Source organism: Somniosus microcephalus, chromosome 9 (genome assembly GCF_052327205.1).
Source record: "Somniosus microcephalus isolate GS21.2 chromosome 9, FLI_Smic_1.0, whole genome shotgun sequence".
Classification (NCBI taxonomy): Eukaryota; Metazoa; Chordata; class Chondrichthyes; order Squaliformes; family Somniosidae; genus Somniosus; species Somniosus microcephalus.
Genome location: NC_140995.1, coordinates 233,080,651 through 233,104,342, shown reverse-complemented (window position 1 = coordinate 233,104,342; position 23,692 = coordinate 233,080,651). Strand labels below are relative to the sequence as shown.

General features: G+C 50.2%; 1 protein-coding gene across 1 annotated transcript in view; it reads right to left on the bottom strand.

Moving 5' to 3' along the window:
• The window catches only part of susd4 (sushi domain containing 4), a 79,250-nt gene that overhangs the window by 33,726 nt on the left and 21,832 nt on the right, over nt 1–23,692 (bottom strand). The window contains exons 3-5 of the mRNA XM_085998242.1: nt 21,332–21,511; nt 16,929–17,117; nt 14,614–14,805 (exon numbers count right to left, since the gene is read on the bottom strand). Coding sequence (XP_085854368.1) covers nt 14,614–14,805; nt 16,929–17,117; nt 21,332–21,511 — 561 coding nt within the window. The remainder of the gene's footprint in view (nt 1–14,613; nt 14,806–16,928; nt 17,118–21,331; nt 21,512–23,692) is intronic.

Genomic DNA, 23,692 nt, shown 5'->3' with positions numbered 1-23,692 from the left:
CTCTGCGAGAGTAAAGTAAGGGAGGTACCTCTGACAACTGCGGTTGCAAGTACCGTCTCACTCTGTGAGAGTAAAGTAAGGGACGTACCGCTGACAACTGCGGTTGCAAGTACCGTCTCACTCTGCGAGAGTAAAGTAAGGGACGTACCGCTGACAACTGCAGTTGCAAGTACCGTCTCACTCTGCGAGAGTAAAGTAAGGGAGGTACCTCTGACAACTGCGGTTGCAAGTACCGTCTCACTCTGCGAGAGTAAAGTAAGGGAGGTACCTCTGACAACTGCGGTTGCAAGTACCGTCTCACTCTGCGAGAGTAAAGTAAGGGAGGTACCGCTGACAACTGTGGTTGCAAGTACCGTCGTCTCACTCTGCGAGAGTGAAGTAAGGGAGGTACCGCTGACAACTGTGGTTGCAAGTACCGTCTCACTCTGTGAGAGTGAAGTAAGGGACGTACCGCTGACAACTGGGGTTGCAAGTACCGTCTCACTCTGCGAGAGTGAAGTAAGGGACGTACCGCTGACAACTGGGGTTGCAAGTACCGTCTCACTCTGTGAGAGTGAAGTAAGGGACGTACCGCTGACAACTGCGGTTACAAGTACCGTCTCACTCTGCGAGAGTGAAGTAAGGGACGTACTGCTGACAACTGCAGTTGCAAGTACCGTCTCACTCTGCGAGAGTAAAGGGACGTACCTCTGACAACTGCGGTTACAAGTACGGTCTCACTCTGTGAGAGTAAAGTAAGGGAGGTACCGCTGACAACTGTGGTTACAAGTACGGTCTCACTCTGTGAGAGTAAAGTAAGGGACGTACCTCTGACAACTGTGGTTACAAGTACGGTCTCACTCTGTGAGAGTAAAGTAAGGGACGTACCGCTGACAACAATTAACCATGGGAAGTGAAAAACTCGAGTGGGGACCGGTGGGGTCTCTGACATGCTATTTAGCAGACAAAAATAAAAGATGAACTGTCAAAATGGTTAAAAATGATTGACAACCGAACGACCCACCGGCCAAACAAAGAGAATGGTGGGCTAAAGAAACAAAATTAAAGGAAGAAAAGGCCATCATTTTAGTGGCTCGCGCATACTATGAGTTGAGTAGACATACTCGAATTTGGACCAAAAACGGGTGCCAAAATTGTACCCAAGTACCATTAATTTAAGAAAGGGAATAAGGAAAAAATTAAAGTTTTATCGACACAGATGCTATCAGTTTCTGTCCAAAACAAGTAAACTACCTGAGTGAAAGGAATCTTAAAAGGAATGCTGGAATCTCAGTTTGTGTGAAAGTGTGTGTTAAAAGTGTGGAAGTTTTCTGTCTTTGAAAGAAAATGTCTGTTGTGTTTGTTTTAGCTCCACCCATTCTTTTGTACAGAGAGCTAAAAGCTGTTTAACCCTTTGAAGACTTGTCTTGACTGATGGACAAGCATGTGTTGTTTTAAGTTTGTTAATTGTTTTACAAAAGATAAGCTTTAGCCTTGAAGTCACAGTTGTCAATATCCCTGGAAGAAAATGAAGCTATGGTTTCTTTCTTTTACAAGTGATATTGGTTAGTTAAAAAAAAAATTGATCTGGATTGGATTGGAGTTATTGAGGTTAATTAACCTATTAAAACCAGACTTTTATTGTAGCCACGGTGAAATTCTGGTTGGTGTAAATTTGTGTGGACCTGCTAAACACAGGCAAAATGAAGGCTGTATCAGACAGAAGGAGGGCAGCTTGGGAAGCAGTATTGATACCCAAGGACAGATCAGTCCAGATTATAAGGGAACATAGAGTCAACCCCGCAGAGGGCATGCTATCAGAGGGTGAGGCACACGAGTGTCAGTTAGTAATCGAAGAAGAGGTCAGAGGAACCATATCAGAATTGCCCCTTGAAAATCCCGAAAACACCTTTTATGTAGACGGATCTTGCTGATATATAAATGGGAAGCCACACACTGGTTGGGCAGTAGTAACTGAGAACGGAGAAACAGTCGCAAAGGGAGGGCTTGAAGGAGGAACCTCAGCGCAGGTAGCAGAACTAGTGGCTCTCACGGAAGCATTGAAATTGGCAAAAGGAAAACGAGTAAATATATATACAGACAGTAGATATGCGTTTGGGGTAGTGCATATTTAATTGTTATTTCTCTTTAAATCATTCTTGATAAGATTACTTAAGCAGTTTAAGTAAAGGGGAAAAGTGAAGTATTTGGGATTCTGTTGGTTTAAGAAGAGTAAAACAAGGTTACACTGCAGTAGGAGTAAATTGGCACAGCAGGCAGTGAAAACCAGTTTTCTAACCAATCAGCAGGGGTGACTCATTTGGCTGTAAACAAACAAACAGTATAAAAAGACCATTGCTAGTGCGAGCAAGCACTGAGTGCGAGGTCAGCAGAGAGTGCTGTGAGTTTGGGTAAGTGTGAGTTAGGGTAAGTGGGGTGTTAGGTGCTCTTTTCAAACTTTAACTCTGTGGGTTGCAGTTAATAAGGCCTTTCTGGTGCAGAGTGACTGTTGGTGAACCATTTAACTGGTGTAATTAGAGGGATTGATTTAATTTAAATCTAATAAATTAAAGGGGATACTAGCATCTATAATCGGGCAGAGGGTGTCCATAACTAACAATAAAAAATTTAATTAATTACATAGAATGGAGCAGGTGATGTGTTACTGTTGTGAGATGTGGGAGCCGGTGAACCCCATTGAGGCTCACGGTGATTACGTCTGTGACAAGTGTCTGCTGCTACAGGAAATCTAGCTCCGTGTTGATGAGCTGGAGTCTGAGCTTCAGACACTGCGACACATCAGGGAGGGGGAGAAGTTCCTGGACTCTGTGTTTCAGGAGATGGTCACACCTATGAAGTTACTTAATTCAGATGTAGCCCATGGTCAGGGACAGGACGGTGTGACTACGAGTGAGGCAGGTACAGGGATCCAGGAGGTAGTGTTGGAGGAGCCGCAGCCCTTGCTCTTGTCCAACAGGTTCGAGGTTCCTACTCCCTGTGGGGACAAGAGCAGGGACTGCAGGGAGGATGAGCAACCTGGCCACAGCACTGTGGAACGGGGGGCCATTCAAGAGGGGGCAGTAAATAGAAATGTTGTAGTGGTAGGGGATAGTATTATTAGGGGGATAGATAGAGTTCTCTGCAGCCGAGAGCGAGAGTCCCGTAGGCTGTGTTGCCTACCCGGTGCCAGGGTTAAGGACATCTCCTCTGGGCTGGAAAGAAACTTGCAGTGGGGGGGGGGTGGATCCAGTTGTCATGGTCCATGTTGGTACAAACGACATAGATAGGACTAGGAAGCCGGTTCTGTTAAAGGAGTATGAGCAGCTAGGGGTCAAATTAAAAGACAGAACCTCAAGGGTAATAATCTCTGGATTATTACCTGAGCCACGAGCGAATTTGGCTAGGACAAATAAAATTAGAGAGTTAAATGCGTGGCTCAAAGACTGGTGTGGGAGAAATGGGTTTTGCTTCCTGGGACACTGGCACCAGTACTGGGGCAGGAGGGAGCTGTTCCGTTGGGACGGGCTTCACTTGGCCAGTGCTGGGGCTAGAGTCCTGGCGGATCATATAACTAGGGCTGTAGAGAGGGCTTTAAACTAACTAGTGGGGGGGAGGTTCCTAGAGAGCAAATAATAAAAATGACAACAGAGAAGGTCATAGACTTAGGTAGCAGTGGGGAAATTAAAAACCAGAGCGTGTCAGGAAGGGGCAGAAGGTATGGAGTAAAAGGTAAAGTAATAAAAAGGGCAAAAGCAGGAACTAAGTGTCACAAAACATATTTGAAAGTTCTCTATCTGAATGCACATAACATTCGTAACAAAATAGACGAGTTAATGGCACAAATAGCTACATATGGGTATGATCTTGTGGCCATTACAGCAACATGGCTGCAGGGTGACAATGCCTGGGAATTAAACATACCAGGTTATTTAACGATCAGGAAGGACAGGCAGGAAGGAAGGGGAGGTGGGGTGGCTATGTTAATAAAGGAAGGAATCACTGTAATACAGAGAAATGATATTGGGTCAAAAGATTAGGATAATGAAACAGTTTGGGTGGAGATAAGGAATAATAAGGGGAAAAAAACACTAGTGGGTGTAGTCTATAGGCCTCTGAACAGTTGAAACTCTGTTGGACGGAGTATCAATCAGGAAATAGTTGAGGCTTGTAATAAGGGAACATCTATAATTATGGGGGATTTTAACTATCATATTAATTGGACAAATCAAATTGGGCAGGGCTGCCTTGAGGATGAGTTCATTGAGTGTATTAGGGATGGATTTCTTGAGCAGTATGTAACTGAACCGACCAGGGGGCAAGCAACCTTAGATCTGGTCCTGTGTAATGAGACAGGATTAATTAAAAATATCCTAGTAAAGGATCCCCTTGGAATGAGTGACCATAACATGGTTGAATTCCATATTCAATTAGAGGGTGAGAAGGTTGGATCTCAAACAAGCGTGCTAAGCTTGAATAAAGGAGACTATGAAGGTATGAGAGCAGATTTGAGTAGAGTGGATTGGGAAAATAGATTAAAGGGTAAGACAGTGGTGTACATTTAAGGAGTTATTTTACAACTTCCAAAAAATATATATTCCACTGAGAAGAAAAGGGTGTTAAAGAAAAGACAGCCATCCGTGGCTAAGTAAAGAAATTAAGGATAGTATGCGACTAAAAACAAGGGCATATAAGGTAGCCAAATCTAGTGGGAGGATAGAGGATTGGGAAAGCTTTAAAAGACAGCAAAAAATAACAAAAAGATGAATTAAGAAAGGGAAGATAGATTATGAAAGTAAATTAGCAAAAAATATAAAAACAGATAGTAAGAGTTTTTATAGTTATATAAAAAGAAAAAGGGTGGCTAAAGTAAATGTTGGTCCCGGGAAATTAATGGTGGGAAATATGGAGATGGCAAAAGCACTGAATGAATATTTTGTATCAGTCTTTACAGTAGAGGACACTAAGAATATCCCAACACTGGACAAACAGGGGGCTATAGGGGGGGAGGAGCTAAACACGATCAAAATAATTAAGGAAGTGGTACTCGGTAAAATAATGGGACTCAAGGCGGATAAATCACCTGGACCGGATGGCTTACATCCTAGGGTCTTGAGGGAAGTGGCGGTAGGGATTGTGGATGCATTGGTAATAATTTTCCAAAACTCCCTGGACTCGGCAAAGGTCCCGGCAGACTGGAAAACTGCTAATGTAACACCCTTATTTAAAAAGGGCAGTAGACAGAAGGCTGGAAACTATAGACCGGTTAGCCTAACATCTGTGGTAGGTGATGCACTATCAACAACACCAAAGACTACGAGTTGAGCTTATACGAAGTAGGCTTTTATTGACTAAGAACTGGAGCATGCCTCTGCTAGTGGATCCATCCTAAGAGCTCCCGGGGGAAGGGTGGTGAGTCACCTTTATACCCGGGCTTAGGGGTGGAGCCAGGGGCGGAGACATGCCCGGACCTGTACAGAGTTAACAGTGGTTTACCACATTCACCCCTCGTTTAAAAAAGAGTCCGGCGGGGTGAAGTGTTTCAAAAGTTCGTATACAAAAGTCTCTCCGGGGGTCTTGTCTGCCGTAATGATCTTCGTGGTGCCGGTTGCGGCGGTTCTTTGCCCGCGGCCGCTTCTCGCGTGGGACGGAGCACTGGCATGTCGTCCTCTCGGGGTAGGGATGGCACCGGCATGTCGTCAGTTCGTGGTAGACACCCCGGTGGTGCGTCGTGGGTAGTGGTGGTGGGTGGAGGTAGTGGATGGTGATCGATGGTGTTTCGGGTGGTATCTGAGGGTGCGAGGTCTCGAATTGAGACTGTGTCCTCCCGCCTGTCAGGATATGCCACGTAGGCGTACTGTGGGTTGGCGTGGAGGAGGTGAACCTTTTCGACCAGGGGGTCCGTCTTATGGACGGGTCCCGGAGACGTCAGCCATGGCGGTAGTGATGTCCCCGAGGTGGATTTCCTGGGGAAGACGAACATCTTCTCGTGAGGGGTGGCGTTTGTGGCAGTACAGAGCAGTGATCGTATGGAGTGGAGCGCATCGGGGAGGACATCTTGCCAGCGGGAGATTGGGAGGCCCTTGGATTTTAGGGCGAGCATGGCGGTCTTCCACACCGTTGCGTTCTCCCTCTCTACCTGTCCGTTACCCCGGGGGTTGTAGCTGGTAGTCCTGCTCGTGGCTATGCCCTTCTCGAGCAGGTACTGGCGCAGCTCGTCGCTCATGAACGACGAGCCCCTGTCGCTGTGGGTGTAATTGGGGATGCCAAATATGGCGAACAGGTCGTTGAGGCACCTGATGACTGTGGCGCTGGTCATGTCCGGGCAGGGGATGGCGAAGGGGAAACGGGAGTACTCGTCAATAATATTGAGGAAGTACGTGTTGCGGTCAGAGGAGGGAAGGGGCCCCTTGAAATCGACGCTGAGACGTTCGAAGGGGCGGGTGGCTTTAATCAGGTGTGCCCTGTCTGGCCTATAAAAATGCGGTTTGCATTCGGTGCAGACCTGGCAGTTCCTGGTCATGGTCCTGACCTCCTCGATGGAGAAAGGCAGGTTGCGAGCTTTAATAAAATGGAAGAACCTGGTGACCCCCGGGTGGCAGAGATCATTGTGGAGGGTCCGTAGCCTATCGACTTGTGCGTTGGCACATGTCCCACGGGATAGGGCGTCTGGGGGCTCATTAAGTTTCCCGGGCCGGTATAAGATATCGTAGTTGTAGGTGGATAACTCGATCCTCCACCGCAATATCTTATCATTTTTGATTTTCCTCCTTTGTCTGTTGTTAAACATAAATGCTACTGACCGTTGGTCAGTGAGCAGGGTGAAACGTTTACCGGCCAGGTAATGCCTCCAGTGCCGTACAGCCTCCACTATCGCCTGGGCCTCCTTCTCGACTGAGGAGTGTCGAATTTCGGGGCCCTGGAGGGTCCGTGAAAAGAAGGCCACGGGTCTCCCCGCCTGGTTAAGGGTTGCGGCTAGGGCGAAGTCGGATGCATCGCTCTCCACTTGGAAAGGGATGGACTCATCCACTGCGTGCATTGTGGCCTTCGCAATGTCCTCTTTTATGAGGGTGAAGGCCGCACGGGCCTCTGCCGTCAGGGGGAAGGAGGTTGACTTGATGAGGGGCCGGGCTTTGTCCGCATAGTTGGGCACCCACTGGGCGTAGTAAGAGAAGAACCCTAGGCATCTCTTCAGGGCTTTTTGGCAGTGGGGGTGGGGTAGTTCCAGGAGGGGGCGCATTCGGTCGGGGTCGGGGCCGATGACTCCGTTTTCCACCATGCAGCCAAGAATAGCGAGGCGCGTGGTGCGGAACATACATTTTTCTCTGTTGTATGTCAGATTCAGCCGTTGGGCCGTACGGAGGAATTTTTCTAGGTTGGCGTCGTGGTCATGCCGGTCATGGCCGCAGATGGTGACGTTGTCTAGATAGGGGAAGGTGGCCTGCAGCGCATTCTGGTCAACCATCCGGTCCATCTCCCTTTGGAAGACCGAGACCCCGTTGGTGACGCCGAAGGGGACTCGGAGGAAGTGGTAGAGGCGACCGTCGGCCTCGAAGGCCGTGTACTGGCAGTCCTCAGGCCTGATGGGGAGCTGGTGGTATGCCGACTTCAGATCAATCGTCGAGAATACCCTGTATTGTGCTATCTGGTTGACCATGTCAGATATGCGGGGAAGTGGGTATGCGTCTAATTGCGTGTATCGATTGATCGTCTGGCTGTAATCAATAACCAGGCGCTGTTTTTCGCCGGTCTTCACTACCACCACTTGGGCTCGCCATGGGCTGGTGCTGCCCTCGATAATCCCTTCCCTCAGGAGTCTTTGTACTTCTGATTTAATAAAGCTCCTATCCCCGGCACTGTACCGCCTGCTTTTAGTAGCAATTGGCTTGCAGTCTTTGGCGAGGTTAGCGAACAACGGGGGGGGGTTTGACCATCAGGGTGGACAGGCTGCATACTTTGCGCGGCGCCGTGTTTAAATTCTGCCGGCTGCAGACTGTAAGTGGGGGCAGGGGCCCGCCATATGCCATCGTGACGCTCTCCAGATGGCACTGGAAGTCTAATCCTAGCAGTACGGGAGCGCAGAGCTGTGGCAGGACGAGGAATTTAAAATCTCTGTACTCCACGCCGTTCACTGTCAGAGTTGCTACACAGTAGCCGCCGACGTCCGCCGTATGGGACTTTGAGGCCATAAAGACCTGGTGGCATGTGGGCATAACCGATAGGGAGTAGCGTCGCACCGTGTCGGGGTGGATGAAGCTCTCCGTGCTTCCGCAGTCGAAAAGGCAATTTGTGGCATGGCCATTTACCTTTACGTTCATCATGGACCTGGCTAGTTGATGGGGCCTAGATTGGTCCAGGGTGATGGAGGCCATCGTCGAGGTCGGTGGGTCGCTGTAGTATTCGCCCGCGCCGGGGGCCTGGTCTCGAAATGGTGTCCAAGATGGCGGCTCCCCCGCGGCTGCTGGTGCCCAAAATGGCGGCCCGCATTGCTCACACGTGGTTGGTGGGGTCCAAAATGGCGGCCTGCATGGTTCACATGCGGCGCTGCTGGAATTGGGGGTCGATTTCGCCCTGCACACTCTCGCGTAGTGGCCTTTCTTGCCGCATTTGGAGCAGGTCGCGTCCTTTGCTGGGCATTGCTGTCTGGGGTGCTTGGCCTGGCCGCAGAAGTAGCATTTCTGGCCTCTGGTCATTGCAGCTGTAGTTGGGCTGCTGGCGGCTTGTGGCCTTACCGGGTCCCAAGATGGCTGCTCCCGTGACATCCACGTGGCCATCTGGTCAGGGGGGTAGGCGTCCATGTTCTAGAGGGCCACGTCTAACGAGTTAGCGAGGGCCACCGTCTTCTGCAGGTCGAGCCCCCTCTGTTCCAGCAGCCTCTGCCGAGTATAGTTGGACCTGATGCCGGCTACGTAGGCGTCTCGGATCAGGTCTTCCGTGCATTCCTTGGCCATCACCGCTTTGCAATTACAGTCCCGGCCGAGGACTCTCAGTGCCAGTAAATATTTGGCGCCCGATTCCCCAGGGCGCTGTTTTCGGGTAGCCAGGAGGTGTCTGGCGTAGACCTCGTTAACAGGCCTCACGTATTGTTCCTTTAGCGTCGTGATGGCGGCCGCGTAAGTTGTGGCGTCTCGGATGATCGAGTAGACTTGGTGGCTCACCCGTGAGTTCAAGACAAGCCGTTTCGCATCATCTGTAGTGACGGTAGTGCTGGAGGCCTCCAGGAAGGCTTCGAAACAGCTCAGCCAGTGTTCAAAGTTATTGGCTGCATCTGCTGCTTGAGGATCCAGGTCTAAACGTTCCGGCTTCAAGATTTGCTCCATGTCGAAAATTTAGTCAATAAAATTGATGCACTATCAACAACACCAAAGACTACGAGTTGAACTTATACGAAGTAGGCTTTTATTGACTAAGAACTGGAGCATGCCTCTGCTAGTGGATCCATCCTAAGAGCTCCCGGGGGAAGGGTGGTGAGTCACCTTTTTACCCGGGCTTAGGGGTGGAGCCAGGGGCGGAGACATGCCCGAACCTGTACAGAGTTAACAGTGGTTTACCACAGTAGGTAAAATTTTGGAGTCCATTATTAAGGAGACAGTAACAGGACATTTGGATAATCATAATTTAATAGGACAAAGTCAGCATGGTTTTATGAAGGGGAAGTCATGTTTGACAAATTTGCTGGAGTTCTTTGAGGAAATAACATATAGGGTGGATAAAGGGGAACCAGTGGACGTAGTGTATTTAGACTTCCAAAAGGCATTTGACAAGGTGCCACACAAAAGATTAGTGCTTAAGATAAAAAATCACGGGATTGGGGGTAATATTCTGGCATGGTTAGAGGATTGGCTATCTAACAGAAGGCAGAGAGTTGGGATAAATGGTTCATTCTCAGACTGGCAATCAGTAACTAGTGGTGTTCCGCAGGGGTCAGTGCTGGGTCCCCAACTCTTTACAATCTATATTAATGATTTGGAGGAGGGGACCGAGTGTAACATATCAAAGTTTGCAGATGATACTAAGATGGGGGGGAAAGTAGTGAGTGAGGAGGACATAAAAAACCTGCAAGGGGACATAGACAGACTAAGTAAATGGGCAGAGATTTGGCAGATGGAATACAATACTGGAAAGTGTGAGGTTATGCACTTTGGCAGGAAAAATCGTAGAGCAAGTTATTATCTTAATGGCAAGAAACTGGAAAGTACTGAAGTACAAAAGGATCTGGGGGTCCTGGTGCATGAAACTCAAAAGTTAGTATACAGGTGCAGCAAGTGATTGAGAAGGCCAATGGAATGTTGGCTTTCATTGCTAGGGGGATAGAATATAAAAATAGGGAGGTATTGCTTCAGTTGTACAAGGTATTGGTGAGACCGCACCTGGAATACTGCATACAGTTTTGGTGTCCATACTTAAGAAAAGACATACTTGCTCTCGAGTTAGTACAAAGAAGGTTCACTCGGTTAATCCCGGGGATGAGGGGCTGGACATATGAGGAGAGGTTGAGTAGATTGGGACTCTACTCATTGGAGTTCAGAAGAATGAGAGGCGATCTTATTGAAACATATAAGATTGTGAAGGGGTTGGATCGGGTGGATGCGGGGAGGATGTTCCCGATGATGAGTGAAACTAGAACTAGGGGGCATAGTCTTAGAATAAGGGGCTGCTCTTTCAAAACTGAGATGAGGAGGAACTACTTCACTCAGAGGGTGGTAGGTCCATGGAATATGCTGCCCCAAAAAGCTGTAGAAGCTACATCATTACATAAATTTAAAACAGAAATAGACAGTTTCCTAGAAGTAAAGGGAATTAAGGGTTACGGGGAGCAGGCAGGAATTTGGACATGAGTCTAGGTTCGGATCGGTCATGGCCCTGTGGGTAGCGGAGCGGGCCCAGGGGCCATGTAGCCTGATCCTGCTCCTATTTCGTGTGTCTAATTCTGTTAGATTCAGGAGATGGTTCTGTGATAGTTGATTGGCGGTTAGGATCAGATCAGCCATGATCTTATTGAATGGCGGAGCAGGCTCGAGGGGCCGATTGGCCTACTCCTGCTCCTATTTCTTATGTTCTTATGCATGATTATATGATAGCGTGGAATAGGAGAGGATATGTAACCTCCGGAGGAGGACAAATACGGCATGAGGAGGTAGTGAGAGACCTAGTAGAAGCAGTAAAAGGAACAGAAGAGGTAGCAGTGATTAAAATAAAGGCACACCGCAAGATAGTGAGCGAACAACAAAAAGGAAATACGCTAGCTGATCAGGCAGCAAGAGCAGCAGGTAGAATAACAGCAGAGGAAGTGAACATTAAAAGAATCCAAGAGGAGACCGAAATGGAGGAGCAGGAGCAGTGGACAAAGAGAGGGGCTAACACCCTGTGATCCTGTTTCCATATTCCATCTCTACCTTTGGCTGCGCCTCTCTTTAAACAGCCTTAAGTAAGGCCACAGCCGAAACCGGACAGGGATGGGTGGGTGTCCTCCTGATGAGGCCGAGAGCCACCCCAAACAGGGTGCCCGGACTGACACCATATGAACTCATGACTGGGCGAGCAATGTGTCTGCCGGAAGAAGTAGCATCTGGTAGCGAGGGACTAGGACCCTTAAAAGATAAAATTAGGAAATACGTACAAACATTGGATAATCAATTGAAAGAGCTCAAACAAGAAGTTAAAGAACAACAAAACATCAGAGATAAAAATATACAAAAGCTGGGGGCCTCGGAGCCTCTACCCAAGGTGGGCGAGCAGGTATTTATTAAATTATTGCCAGAGAGATCGGGATTCTCAACCTCAAATGGTCTGGTCCATCTAGGTATCATGACCAGCGATACGTACACATGTATAGATATGAGGGGAAAGGGTAGATGGAAACATTGGACCCAATTAAAACGATATAGTAATAACCCATCTGATCTTAAATCCCACAGGAACAATGGAATAAACACCGGAGATAAACTAACCTCTGGTGACGACCAAGCTTCTGTTTAATTTACAGGGAAACTTCACCGTGAAGGGACACAAAATAAGCGAAGGGACATCCCACATTACACGACAAGTACATGATGAGGAAGCACCATGTTTTAATGGAACAATCACATTCGGAGTCTCATCCACGGCTCCCAATATGCAGAAAGAAGAGACAAGCAAACCAAGGATGCTACAATGTCCAGATATGAAACCTGGACCTATGAATGGACTAGTATTATTTACCGACAGAGAACAATTGCATGATGACATGAGACACGAAATTGTACCGGTACTAATGAACTTAACCATGTTACAATGGCCAGGATATTGTGAAAGGTTTACTAAAACTAGAGAATTGTATGCATATATGATAAAGAATGTAATTAACCAAGCTGCTGATGCGATAGGGGCCACTAGTTTCAGGGGACATGCTGCATTCCACCAAAGGATTAAGAGGGGCTTAGGAACCGATATACTCACGGGAATAAACATGGGGACATCATTCATTAATGCCGTAGATATACAAGGAGTCCAGAGTAGTGTGGAACGATTACAAAGGGTAATACAACAGATTTTAGAGAAAGAAACTGGTTTGGTTCGACAAGGATCAGAGTTGGGAGGACATACGATAAGGAAATTACTCGAGGGAATCAAGGTTATAGAGGACCATGCTAGTATTATCAACAAACTAAACCATAGAGGTGAGGAACAGGCAAAAGACGGGATAGGGAGAGGCTTGGGTCATGCCTATGGCCAATGGATCACCGAACAGTTAAAACACAATCTGGCACAGATACAGCGAGGCAAGGTACCAGACTGAATTAACAGCACACAGCTCTATGGCCTGAGCCAGAATCCAGGACATTTGAGTGCTTGTACCCTCAAAGGGATGACCAGAGTATATCCAGTGATACAAAAATGTAAAGCAGAAGTGACAGCAATGATAGGCATGGTACTCCTGATACCAGGGGTGGGACTAGATACGACTCCATACCCACAGTACCAGGTAACAAACATAGGCATAGTGAGGGGTGAGACATACCTCCAATACTATCCAATTGATACCTATGCCACCAGAAAGAATGGTACTATGAGAGGAGTCTCCCTAAACGGATGCCACGGGAAAGGCACGCTTACGATATGCCCACATCCGGTAGGAGAAGGCCCTAAGGATGAGTGCGGCTATAATAAGACAGAGGGGTGTGTGTTGGAATTATCACATGTTGATCACCATCACACCCGCTCGGGATATAGAGGCGAAGGGGAGTATTGTATAACCACCACAGAGGCTGAGTACAAATATAGTAACCTTGTATGTGTAATCACAATGCCTAACCTGCTTTACGCCAAAGATCCCTGTGACAATTGGACACACCAGATTGATGTATGTACATTCAAGGGAGGAAATAAAACTAAATGTGCCAGATAGTCTAAAGGACGAGTTGGTCAATTATGAAGATCTGGTAGGGGCCCCAATACCCCGCCTGCAAGAGGTTCTGCAAGAAATGAAAGAGGATTTAAGTAAGATGGTGAAACAATACATAGTGTTGCAAAGGAATCTTGGGGAACTAGAAAGGGACATAGAGGTAGAGCTACAAGAAGTTCCGTGGTATGAGAAGCTGTGGGATTGGGGAATGAATGTCAACATACACCCATGGATCTGCATCATTTCTCATATATTAGTGATAGTACAGTTAGTCATGGCTATAGGATGGGGAATAGCAGCATGTACCGCTTGTAAAAAGAAACGGAGCAAACAAAGAGCTAAAGCGAGTCGGAAAGAGCTGGAAAACACAAGTTTGCTCTAAACATGATGGGTATGCAGGGCCTCCCGAACCAGCGCCTGATCACCGCATGGGGCAGCAGGCACAGCGATGCTTATACATGTGGTTTAACTTGGGCAAGGGCCAAGTACCAAAAGGGGGGGATTGCAGTGGGGAAAGAGTTAAATTGACATCACTGGCAGTTTCACTGAATGGTGTAATAAAGACAATAATCTAATAGGCCTAAGTTGCTGAACTGGCAGTTGAGATAACCTAAGAATGACATGTCGATTTTGAATGACTGATGACTGCAAACTGTATAATGTGGAACCATAAGAGGCCGAGATGATGTACTCATGGCAAAACAAATCAAATTTATGGAACCTGTCCTCATAATTTAATGCTTTTAGCCCTGGTATTGTCCTGGTGAACCTGTGCCGCATTCCCTCCAAGGCCAATATATTCTTCCTGCGGTGCGGCGCCCAGAACTGAATGCAGAAGCCACTCCCTCCGCAACCTTCTCCGGCCCAGTTGAAGTTCTGCGCTCCTCTACACTTATGCCTAGAGTGCGATTCCTTCCCTCAGCTCCACCATCAGTGTCGCAGACTTCAGCTACACGATGTCAGGGCACGCTGGAATGTTCTTCTTGATCGCCTCCCCCCACCTTCCTACCTCTCTCCAAAAGTCCCCTCTCAACCTGCCTCTTTGATTGTGCTTGGGCCCACTCCCTTAACATCTTGCTGGATGTGGACTTCACCTCCATGAAAGGAGCTCTGTAAATGAGAGCCGTTTCTGTTCTTGTGGGAGTTCCCGATCTTTATCCACACTGCTGGCATTATCCCCTTTTTTCAACCCCATGCACCACTGGGTGCCCCTCCCCGGTAAAGCTCTCTTCCACCTCACGCCAAGCACCCACCGGCTTGCTGGCAGACGACCTGGCTGCTCGGGAACCAATCTCCGTACTGGCAGGTGATGTATTTGTAATCATTGGTGAGGGAGTAGCCAGGGTCACAGTAGAACTCCAGCACCGTGCCGTGGATGTAGCGGTCGCAGGGATAGGGGTGGCAGACGTAGTCACCGTGATCCGGTATCGGAGGTAGCGGGCACGCTGCAGAGAAAGAGAGAGCGAGAGAGAGAAATGATATCTCTGTCCTCTACAGTCAGAGTGCTGCAATTGTCAAAGTTTGCGCTGAGCCACAGGAGTGCTAAAGCGCAGTCAAAGGAGAGTGGCCTTGGCTCCATGGCAGAGGCACCTCCTGTCCTCTCTCAGGATGACAGCATGCCTGCTCCCCTGCCACCCACTCCGACTGTGTGCCTGTTAGTGCCACATAGCCAGACTGCCCTGGCCCAGTCCGAGATGCTACAGTCTGAAGGCGGACCCTCTCGTTTCAGAGCTGCTCAAGGTCACCCTCCATGGCCATCAGAAGTGTCATCAATGAAAGCTCAGCAGCCTTCCACCTCCCAAGCTTCAGCCACTGGGGAAGCACTTCATAGGGGCACTAGGACAGGTAAGTAAGCACAGAAGCTAGGCACTAAGGGCTTGCACAAGGTGATTCATAATTATTTCTGTTAACTGTTAGAGATGGAATTGAGTTGTTTGATAAAGCTGTTTTATGTTCTGGATCTGGTGTTATGTCTATATTTATAGTGAAGTGAGGGTAAGGCTGGACTGATAGAAGGCAATCGGATGGTGGTAGTTAGGACGGTGGTAAGGGTTGTGGGACTGCGGGTGTATTGGGGAAGGGAGGGATGGTTTAGGTGAAGCGATCCTCGATGAGCGGCTCTCAGAGTTCTGGCAGCTAGGGGCGCTGGTGGTCGATGCCTCCTCCTCCTCCCGCTGCCAAGGTGGGGGCAATTCTGGTGCCTCACGATGGCAAAGTTGTGGAGCCTGCAGCAGATGACGACAAATCTGGATACCCGCTCAGAAAAGTACTGCAATGCTCCTCTGGAACGGTCCAGGCAGCGGACACATTGCTCGAGTACCCCGATTGTTCGCTCGATGATGCTGCTTGTGGCAGCATGGCTCTTGTCATGGGCCTGCTCTGCAGTTGAGCCTGGGTTCCCGACAGGAGTCATGAGCCATGTCTGGGGAGAATAATCCTTGTCGCCCAGTAGCCAGCCTGTAACTTGGGTGGCCTGGCTGGAATAAAGACGGCACAGAGGACTGGCGCAGGATGAATGAGTCATGACTGCTGCTGGGATAGCAGGCACAGACCTGCATGAGGCGATGCCCGTGGTCACAAACCAGTTGCACGTTGAGTGAGGGGAATCCCTTTCAATTGATAAAGAGGCCAGGCTGACGATGGGGAGCACGTAAGGCAATGTGTGTGCCGTCTATGGCACCTTGCACCCTGGGGAAGCATGCCGCGGGCGAAACCTCGTGCTCTCTCATCCTGTTTTGCTCTGTCCATAGGGAAAGAGATGTAGGTGGTCCTCCAAATGTAGTGAGCCTCAGTGACCTCTCTGATGCACTGGTGGACTGCGAACTGCGATATGTCGCTGATGTCACCTGCTGCAGTCGGAAAGGAGCCCATATCATAAAGGTTAAAAGATACGGTGTCCTTGACAGCCACAGGCTGCAGTCAAACTGTTGACAAGGCAGTGAAAAACAGTGCCGCACAAGAAAGGTTTTCTCAGACAAACACAACTTTCCAGAGTCAGAAAACACACCAAAAAAAATCCAGACGTTAACCAGCATCCCGAAATGCCAAAACAGCAACTAACCAGCACGTACTGCCTGCTCCCTTTAAATAGCGCTGGTGAAGGGTTCTTCCTGCCTGGTAACACCACGACTGGCTGGGCCAGTTCAGTACGTGGCAAGCCAGGCGCTGGGGGCAGACCAAAATCGGGAAGGGTCCTCCATCAAGCGGAGGGCCCTTATTTACATAAGCTATTCATTACTGTGCCTGAGCCAGCACAGGCACGACGGGCTGAATGGCCTCCTTCTGTGCTGCATCATTCTATGATTGTTTAAATAGTTCTGGCGTGCAATCTGGACGCCTGCGGTGAAGCCCGATCCAATATGGCGGGCAGTGCACTTCCGGCTCGTAATGAGTGCCATATTGGACGCTTAGGTTCCTGAGAAATGGGTGTGGCGCCATTGAATTTCTAGGCCTTGGTGTCTGGATTCAGGTGAGATGGAGAGGAAAGGGCGTTTAAAATAAATAAAGCAGGACAGCTGAAGCAGGTGCCTGTGTTAAACAGACATTTGCGCCAATAAGGCGATACTACCTTCAACATCCAGGCATTGTGGAGGGCTCGCTGACCACAGCAGGTTGTACGTGCACTCCAGAAGTTCTGGCCCGACCAGCTTGTACCCAGGGAAGCACTGATAACGCAGGACCGACCCCACCGGGAAGGAGGTCAGAGAGTCCAAGACATTGACATAACTGTGAGGAAATACCTGCGGCCTCAAGCAACCTAAAGAGAAACAGAAATACAGAGGAAAACAAGGTGAGTGAATCCACCGGGAAACCCAGTCCCCCGGGAAGCCCAGTCCCCCGGGAAAACCCAGTCTCCCAGGGAAACCCAGTCCCCCGGGAAAACCCAGTTTCCCAGGGAAACCCAGTCCCCCGGGAAAACCCAGTCTCCCAGGGAAACCCAGTCCCCCGAGAAAACCCAGTCCCCCGGGAAAACCCAGTCTCCCCGGGAGACCCAGTCCCCCGGGAAAACCCAATCCCCCGGGAAAATCCAGTCCCCCGGGAAAACCCAGTCTCCCAGAGAAACTCAGTCACCTGGGAAAACCCAGTCTCCCAGGGAAACCCAGTCTCCCAGGGAAAACCCAGAATCCCAGGGAAACCCAGTCCCCCGGTGAAACCCAGTCTCCCAGGGAAACCCAGTCCCTCGGGAAAACCCAGTCTGCCAGTGAAACCCAGTCCCCCAGGAAAACCCAGTCTCCCAGGGAAACCCAGTCCCCCGGGAAAACCCAGTCTCCCAGGGAAACCCAGTCCCCCAGGAAAACCCAGTCTCCCAGGGAAACCCAGTCCCCCGGGAAAACCCAGTCTCCCAGGGAAACCCAGTCTCCCAGGGAAACCCAGTCCCCCGGGAAAACCCAGTCTCCCAGGGAAACCCAGTCCCCCGGGAAAACCCAGTCTCCCAGGGAAACCCAGTCCCCCAGGAAAACCCAGTCTCCCAGGGAAACCCAGTCCCCCGGGAAAACCCAGTCTCCCAGGGAAACCCAGTCCCCCAGGAAAACCCAGTCTCCCAGGGAAACCCAGTCTCCCAGGGAAACCCAGTCCCCCGGGAAAACCCAGTCTCCCGGGAAAACCCAGTCTCCCAGGGAAACCCAGTCTCCCAGGGAAACCCAGTCTCCCAGGGAAACCCAGTCCCCCGGGAAAACCCAGTCTCCCGGGAAAACCCAGTCCCCCAGGAAAACCCAGTCTCCCAGGGAAACCCAGTCCCCCAGGAAAACCCAGTCTCCCAGGGAAACCCAGTCTCCCAGGGAAACCCAGTCCCCCGGGAAAACCCAGTCTCCCAGGGAAACCCAGTCCCCCGGGAAAACCCAGTCTCCCAGGGAAACCCAGTCCCCCGGGAAAACCCAGTCTGCCAGTGAAACCCAGTCCCCCAGGAAAACCCAGTCTCCCAGGGAAACCCAGTCTCCCAGGGAAACCCAGTCCCCCGGGAAAACCCAGTCCCCCGGGAAAACCCAGTCTCCCAGGGAAACCCAGTCTCCCAGGGAAACCCAGTCCCCCGGGAAAACCCAGTCTCCCAGGGAAACCCAGTCCCCCGGGAAAACCCAGTCCCCCGGGAAAACCCAGTCTCCCGGGAAAACCCAGTCTCCCAGGGAAACCCAGTCCCCCGGGAAAACCCAGTCCCCCGGGAAAACCCAGTCTCCCAGGGAAACCCAGTCCCCCGGGAAAACCCAGTCCCCCGGGAAAACCCAGTCTCCCGGGAAAACCCAGTCTCCCAGGGAAACCCAGTCTCCCGGGAAAACCCAGTCTCCCGGGAAAACCCAGTCCCCCAGGAAAACCCAGTCTCCCAGGGAAACCCAGTCCCCCAGGAAAACCCAGTCCCCCGGGAAAACCCAGTCTCCCAGGGAAACCCAGTCCCCCGGGAAAACCCAGTCTCCCAGGGAAACCCAGTCCCCCGGGAAAACCCAGTCTGCCAGTGAAACCCAGTCCCCCAGGAAAACCCAGTCTCCCAGGGAAACCCAGTCTCCCAGGGAAACCCAGTCCCCCGGGAAAACCCAGTCCCCCGGGAAAACCCAGTCTCCCAGGGAAACCCAGTCTCCCAGGGAAACCCAGTCCCCCGGGAAAACCCAGTCTCCCAGGGAAACCCAGTCCCCCGGGAAAACCCAGTCCCCCGGGAAAACCCAGTCTCCCGGGAAAACCCAGTCTCCCAGGGAAACCCAGTCCCCCGGGAAAACCCAGTCCCCCGGGAAAACCCAGTCTCCCAGGGAAACCCAGTCTCCCAGGGAAACCCAGTCCCCCGGGAAAACCCAGTCTCCCAGGGAAACCCAGTCCCCCGGGAAAACCCAGTCCCCCGGGAAAACCCAGTCTCCCGGGAAAACCCAGTCTCCCAGGGAAACCCAGTCTCCCAGGGAAACCCAGTCCCCCGGGAAAACCCAGTCTCCCAGGGAAACCCAGTCCCCCGGGAAAACCCAGTCCCCCAGGAAAACCCAGTCTCCCAGGGAAACCCAGTCCCCCGGGAAAACCCAGTCCCCCGGGAAAACCCAGTCTCCCAGGGAAACCCAGTCCCCTGGGAAACCCAATCTCCCAGGGAAACCCAGTCTCCTGGGAAAACCCAATCTCCCAGGGAAACCCAGTCCTCCCAGGAAAAACCCAGTCCCTAGGAAAAAACCCAGTCTCCTGGGAAAACCCCAGTCCCCAGGAAAAAACCCTATCCCCCAGGAAAAACCCAGTCTCCTCGGGAAAAACCCAGTCCCCCCGGGAAAACCCAGTCTCCCAGGGAAACCCAGTCCTCCAGGAAAACCCAGTCCCTAGGAAAAAACCCAGTTCCCCCGGGAAACCCAGTCCCCCGGGAAAACCCAGTCTCCCAGGGAAACCCAGTTCCCCAGGGGAACACAGTCCCCTGGGAAAACCCAGTCTCCCAGGGAAACCCAGTTCCCCAGGGGAACACAGTCCCCCCAGGAAACCCAGTCCCCCCCGGGAAAAACCCAGTCCCCCTTTTGAATAATCAAAAAGGCTAATGGAATGCTGGCCATTCTACTAGAGGACTAGAATACAAGGGGGTAGAAGTTATGCTGCAGCTATACAACACCCTGGTTAGACCACACCTGGAGCACTGTGAGCAGTTCTGGGCACCACACCTTAGCAAGGATATATTGGCCTTGGAGGGAGGGCAGCGTAGACTTACCAGAATGATATCTGGACTCCAAGGGTTAAGTTACGAGGAGAGATTACACAAATTAGGGTTGTATTCCCTACAGAAAAGATTTACTAGAATGGTTCTAGGGATGAGGGACTTCAGTTCCGTGGATAGACTGGAGAAGCTGGGGTTGTTCTCCTTGGAGAAGAGAAGGTTAAGAGGCGATTTGATAGGGCTGTTCAAAATCATGAGGGGTCTAGACAGAGTAGATAGAGAGAAAATGTTACCAATGTCTGAAGGGTTGATAACCAAAGAATACAGATTTAAGGTGATTGGCAGAAGAACCAAAGGCGACATGAGGGAAAACTGTTTTACGCAACGAGTGGTTAGGATCTGCAATGCACTGCGTGAGAGGGTGGTGGAGGCAGATTCAATAGTAGCCTTCAAGAGGGAATTGGATAAATACTAAAGGGGAAAAAATTGCAGGGATATGGGGAAAGAGCGAGGGAGGGTTGAACTGGATTACTCTTCGAAAGAGCTGGCACAGACTCGATGGGCCGAATGGCCTCCTTCTCTGTTGTACTATTCTATGATTCTATGATTTTGTCTCTCCTTCACATGGGACAGCGATCAGGAGTGGGAATGCTGGCCAGTTTTACTCCTCCCTCGCCCAGAGGTGGTGATGCCACGTGCTGTGCCCCTTCTGCCGCCTGATCTGTGATCAGCTACCTCGGTATGGGCTGGGATCGGACCTCCGACACAGCACCTGAAATTTCTCTAAGACAGGAACGCTTCCCGATGGCTGATTGGATAAATCTACTGTGATGCTGAGCTGTACAGACCAGGAAGATCCCAGGCTGATGTATGGGTGCTGCAATTGGCCCATTATCCCTGGGCTGGGTTCGGCCGTGATGACCACCCCTTGGTTAAACAGCCTCCGACTTGGACTCACTGTCTGTGCCCACACATGTGGTATGAGGAATAGGAGGGTGCTTACTCCCAACTTCCTCATTTTGACCCTGTGTCTCCTGCTGCTCGAATCCATCGCCGCTGTGAGCACATAGTCGGCATCAGTTTCATTGGTACATTTCCTAATGAAGCCAGGGAAACAATGCTGAATAATCCAGTGAAGAGTTGGCACGCTCACTGGGAGTCAGTCCGTGAATCACTCCCTCAATGGGAAAATTCCCAAATCCAGAAGCTTTAGAAAAAGCCTCAGTCCAGGACATGCAATGCCAGGAGCCGCAGGCAGAGTGATTTCTTCAGGAGCCCAACTGTAGCGCCCCCTACAGGCATGGTTTGTGTCAAACAACAGAGGGAACAATTGACATGGGAAGGTGTGTCTCATTACCTGATGGCATACAGACCTTGGCAGGTGGGCAGGTTGTCCCATGTCCCGTCATCTGGGCAGAGCGATACCATATTGTCCATGTCAGGGTAGCGGATCTGGAACCCTCGGTGGCAGCTAATGGTCAGCTCGTCCCCGGGCCGATAGGTCACGTTGTACACTTCAGCATTTTCAACATATGGCAGGGGGCACTCGGTAACTTCAAGTGAAGAAACAGGCAGTCAGGACCATGAAACTACAGGCCTCACTTACCTGACTTCCTTTCTCTACCCAGTGTTCAGCCCTCTCTCCTCCTCTCCTGAAGGCCCTGACTCTTGCTGAGCTAGAACTCCACAGGTGCCAGCAAATCCCTCACACAATTGGTCAGTGAGTGATGTCAGACTGTGCATCGCAGCCAAACGGGGACCTGCAGCCATCCAATGTCTGAGGAGCTTCAGGGGAAGTAAGGTTGGTTCAGTCAGAGTAGAGAGAGAGACTGAGCAGAGAGAGAGAGAGAGACTGAGCCCAGTGAGGGAGACTGGGAGCTGAAGAGCTAAAAGATGTATTGTGTGATCTTGCCTTGTGTTATTTGCATTGAAAGAAGGTGTTTGGAACTTGGATTGATCAAGGACTACTGTCTGAAAAAGAAAGAAGGCTCCATGATGGTAGGACCATGTAACAGTATGTAGGAATGTGTGTGTGGCTACGTGTGTGAGTATGTGTGTAGCCACGTGTGTGTGTGTGTGTGAGTGTGTGTGTATGTAGCCATGTGTGTGTGTAGCCACGTGTGTGTATTTGTGTGTGCAGCCACGTGTGTGTGTAGCCACGTGTGTGTATTTGTGTGTGTGTGGGTGTAGCCACGTATGTGTGTAGCCACGTGTGTGTGTGTAGCCACATGTGTGTATTTGTGTTTGTAGCCATGTGTGTGTAGCCATGTATGTGTATTTGTGTGTGTAGCCATGTGTGTGTGTAGCCACATGTGTTTATGTGTAGTCATGTGTGTGTATATGTGTAGCCACGTGTGTGTAGTCATGTGTGTATGTGTAGCCACATGTGTGTATATGTGTATGTGTGTAGCCACGTGTGTGTGTAGTCATGTGTGTGTGTGTAGCCACGTGTGTATTTGTGTGTGTAGCCACACGTGTGTGTAGCTACGTGTGTGTATTTGTGTGTGTAGCCATGTGCGTGTGTAGCCACGTGTGTGTATTTGTGTGTGTGTAGCCACATGTGTGTGTATAGCCACGTGCGTGTGTGTATAGCCATGTGTGTGTGTATGTGTGTAGCCGCATGTGTGTGTAGCCACATGTGTAGCCACGTGTGTCTAGCCACATGTGTAGCCACGTATGTGTGTAGCCACGTGTGTGTGTGTAGCCACGTGTATTTGTGTTTGTAGACATGTGTGTGTGTGTAGCCATGTGTGTGTATTTGTGTGTGTGCGTGTAGCCACGTGTGTGTGTGCGTGTAGCCATGTGTGTGTGTAGCCACGTGTGCGTGTGTGTGTGTATGTAGCCACGTGTGTGTGTGTATAGCCACTTGCGTGTGGGTGTATAGCCACGTGTGTGTGTGGTCACATGTGTGTATATGTGTATGTGTGTAGCCACGTGTGTATGTGTAGCCACGTGTGTGTATTTGTGTTTGTAGCCATGTGTGTGTAGCCATGTGTGTGTGGCCATGTGTGTGTGTAGCCACGTGTGTGTGTGTATAGCCACGTGTGTGTGTGTGTAGCCACATGTGTGTGTAGCCACATGTGTGTATATGTGTATGTGTGTAGCCACGTGTGTTTATGTGTAGTCATGTGTGTGTAGCCACATGTGTGTAGTCATGTGTGTGTGTAGCCACATGTGTGTATATGTGTATGTGTGTAGCCACGTGTGTGTGTAGTCATGTGTGTGTGTGTGTAGTCATGTGTGTATTTGTGTATGTGTAGCCACGTGTGTGTGTAGCCATGTGTGTGTATTTGTGTGTGTGTAGCCATGTGCGTGTGTGTTGCCACGTGTGTGTATTTGTGTGTGTGTAGCCACATGTGTGTGTAGCCACGTGTGTGTGTATAACCACGTGCGTGTGTGTATAGCCACGTGTGTGTGTATGTGTAGCTGCATGTGTGTAGCCACATGTGTAGCCACGTGTGTCTAGCCACGTGTGTGTAGCCACGTGTGTGTAGCCACGTGTGTGTGTAGCCACGTGTGTGTGTGTAGCCATGTTTGTGTATTTGTGTTTGTAGCCATGTGTGTGTAGCCACGTGTGTATTTGTGTGTGTGTGTAGCCACGTGTGTGTAGCCACGTGTGTGTGTGTGTGTAGCCACGTGTGTGTGTAGTCATGTGTGTGTAGCCACGTGTGTATTTGTGTGTGTGTGTAGCCACGTGTGTATGTGTAGCCACATGTGTGTATTTGTGTGTGTGT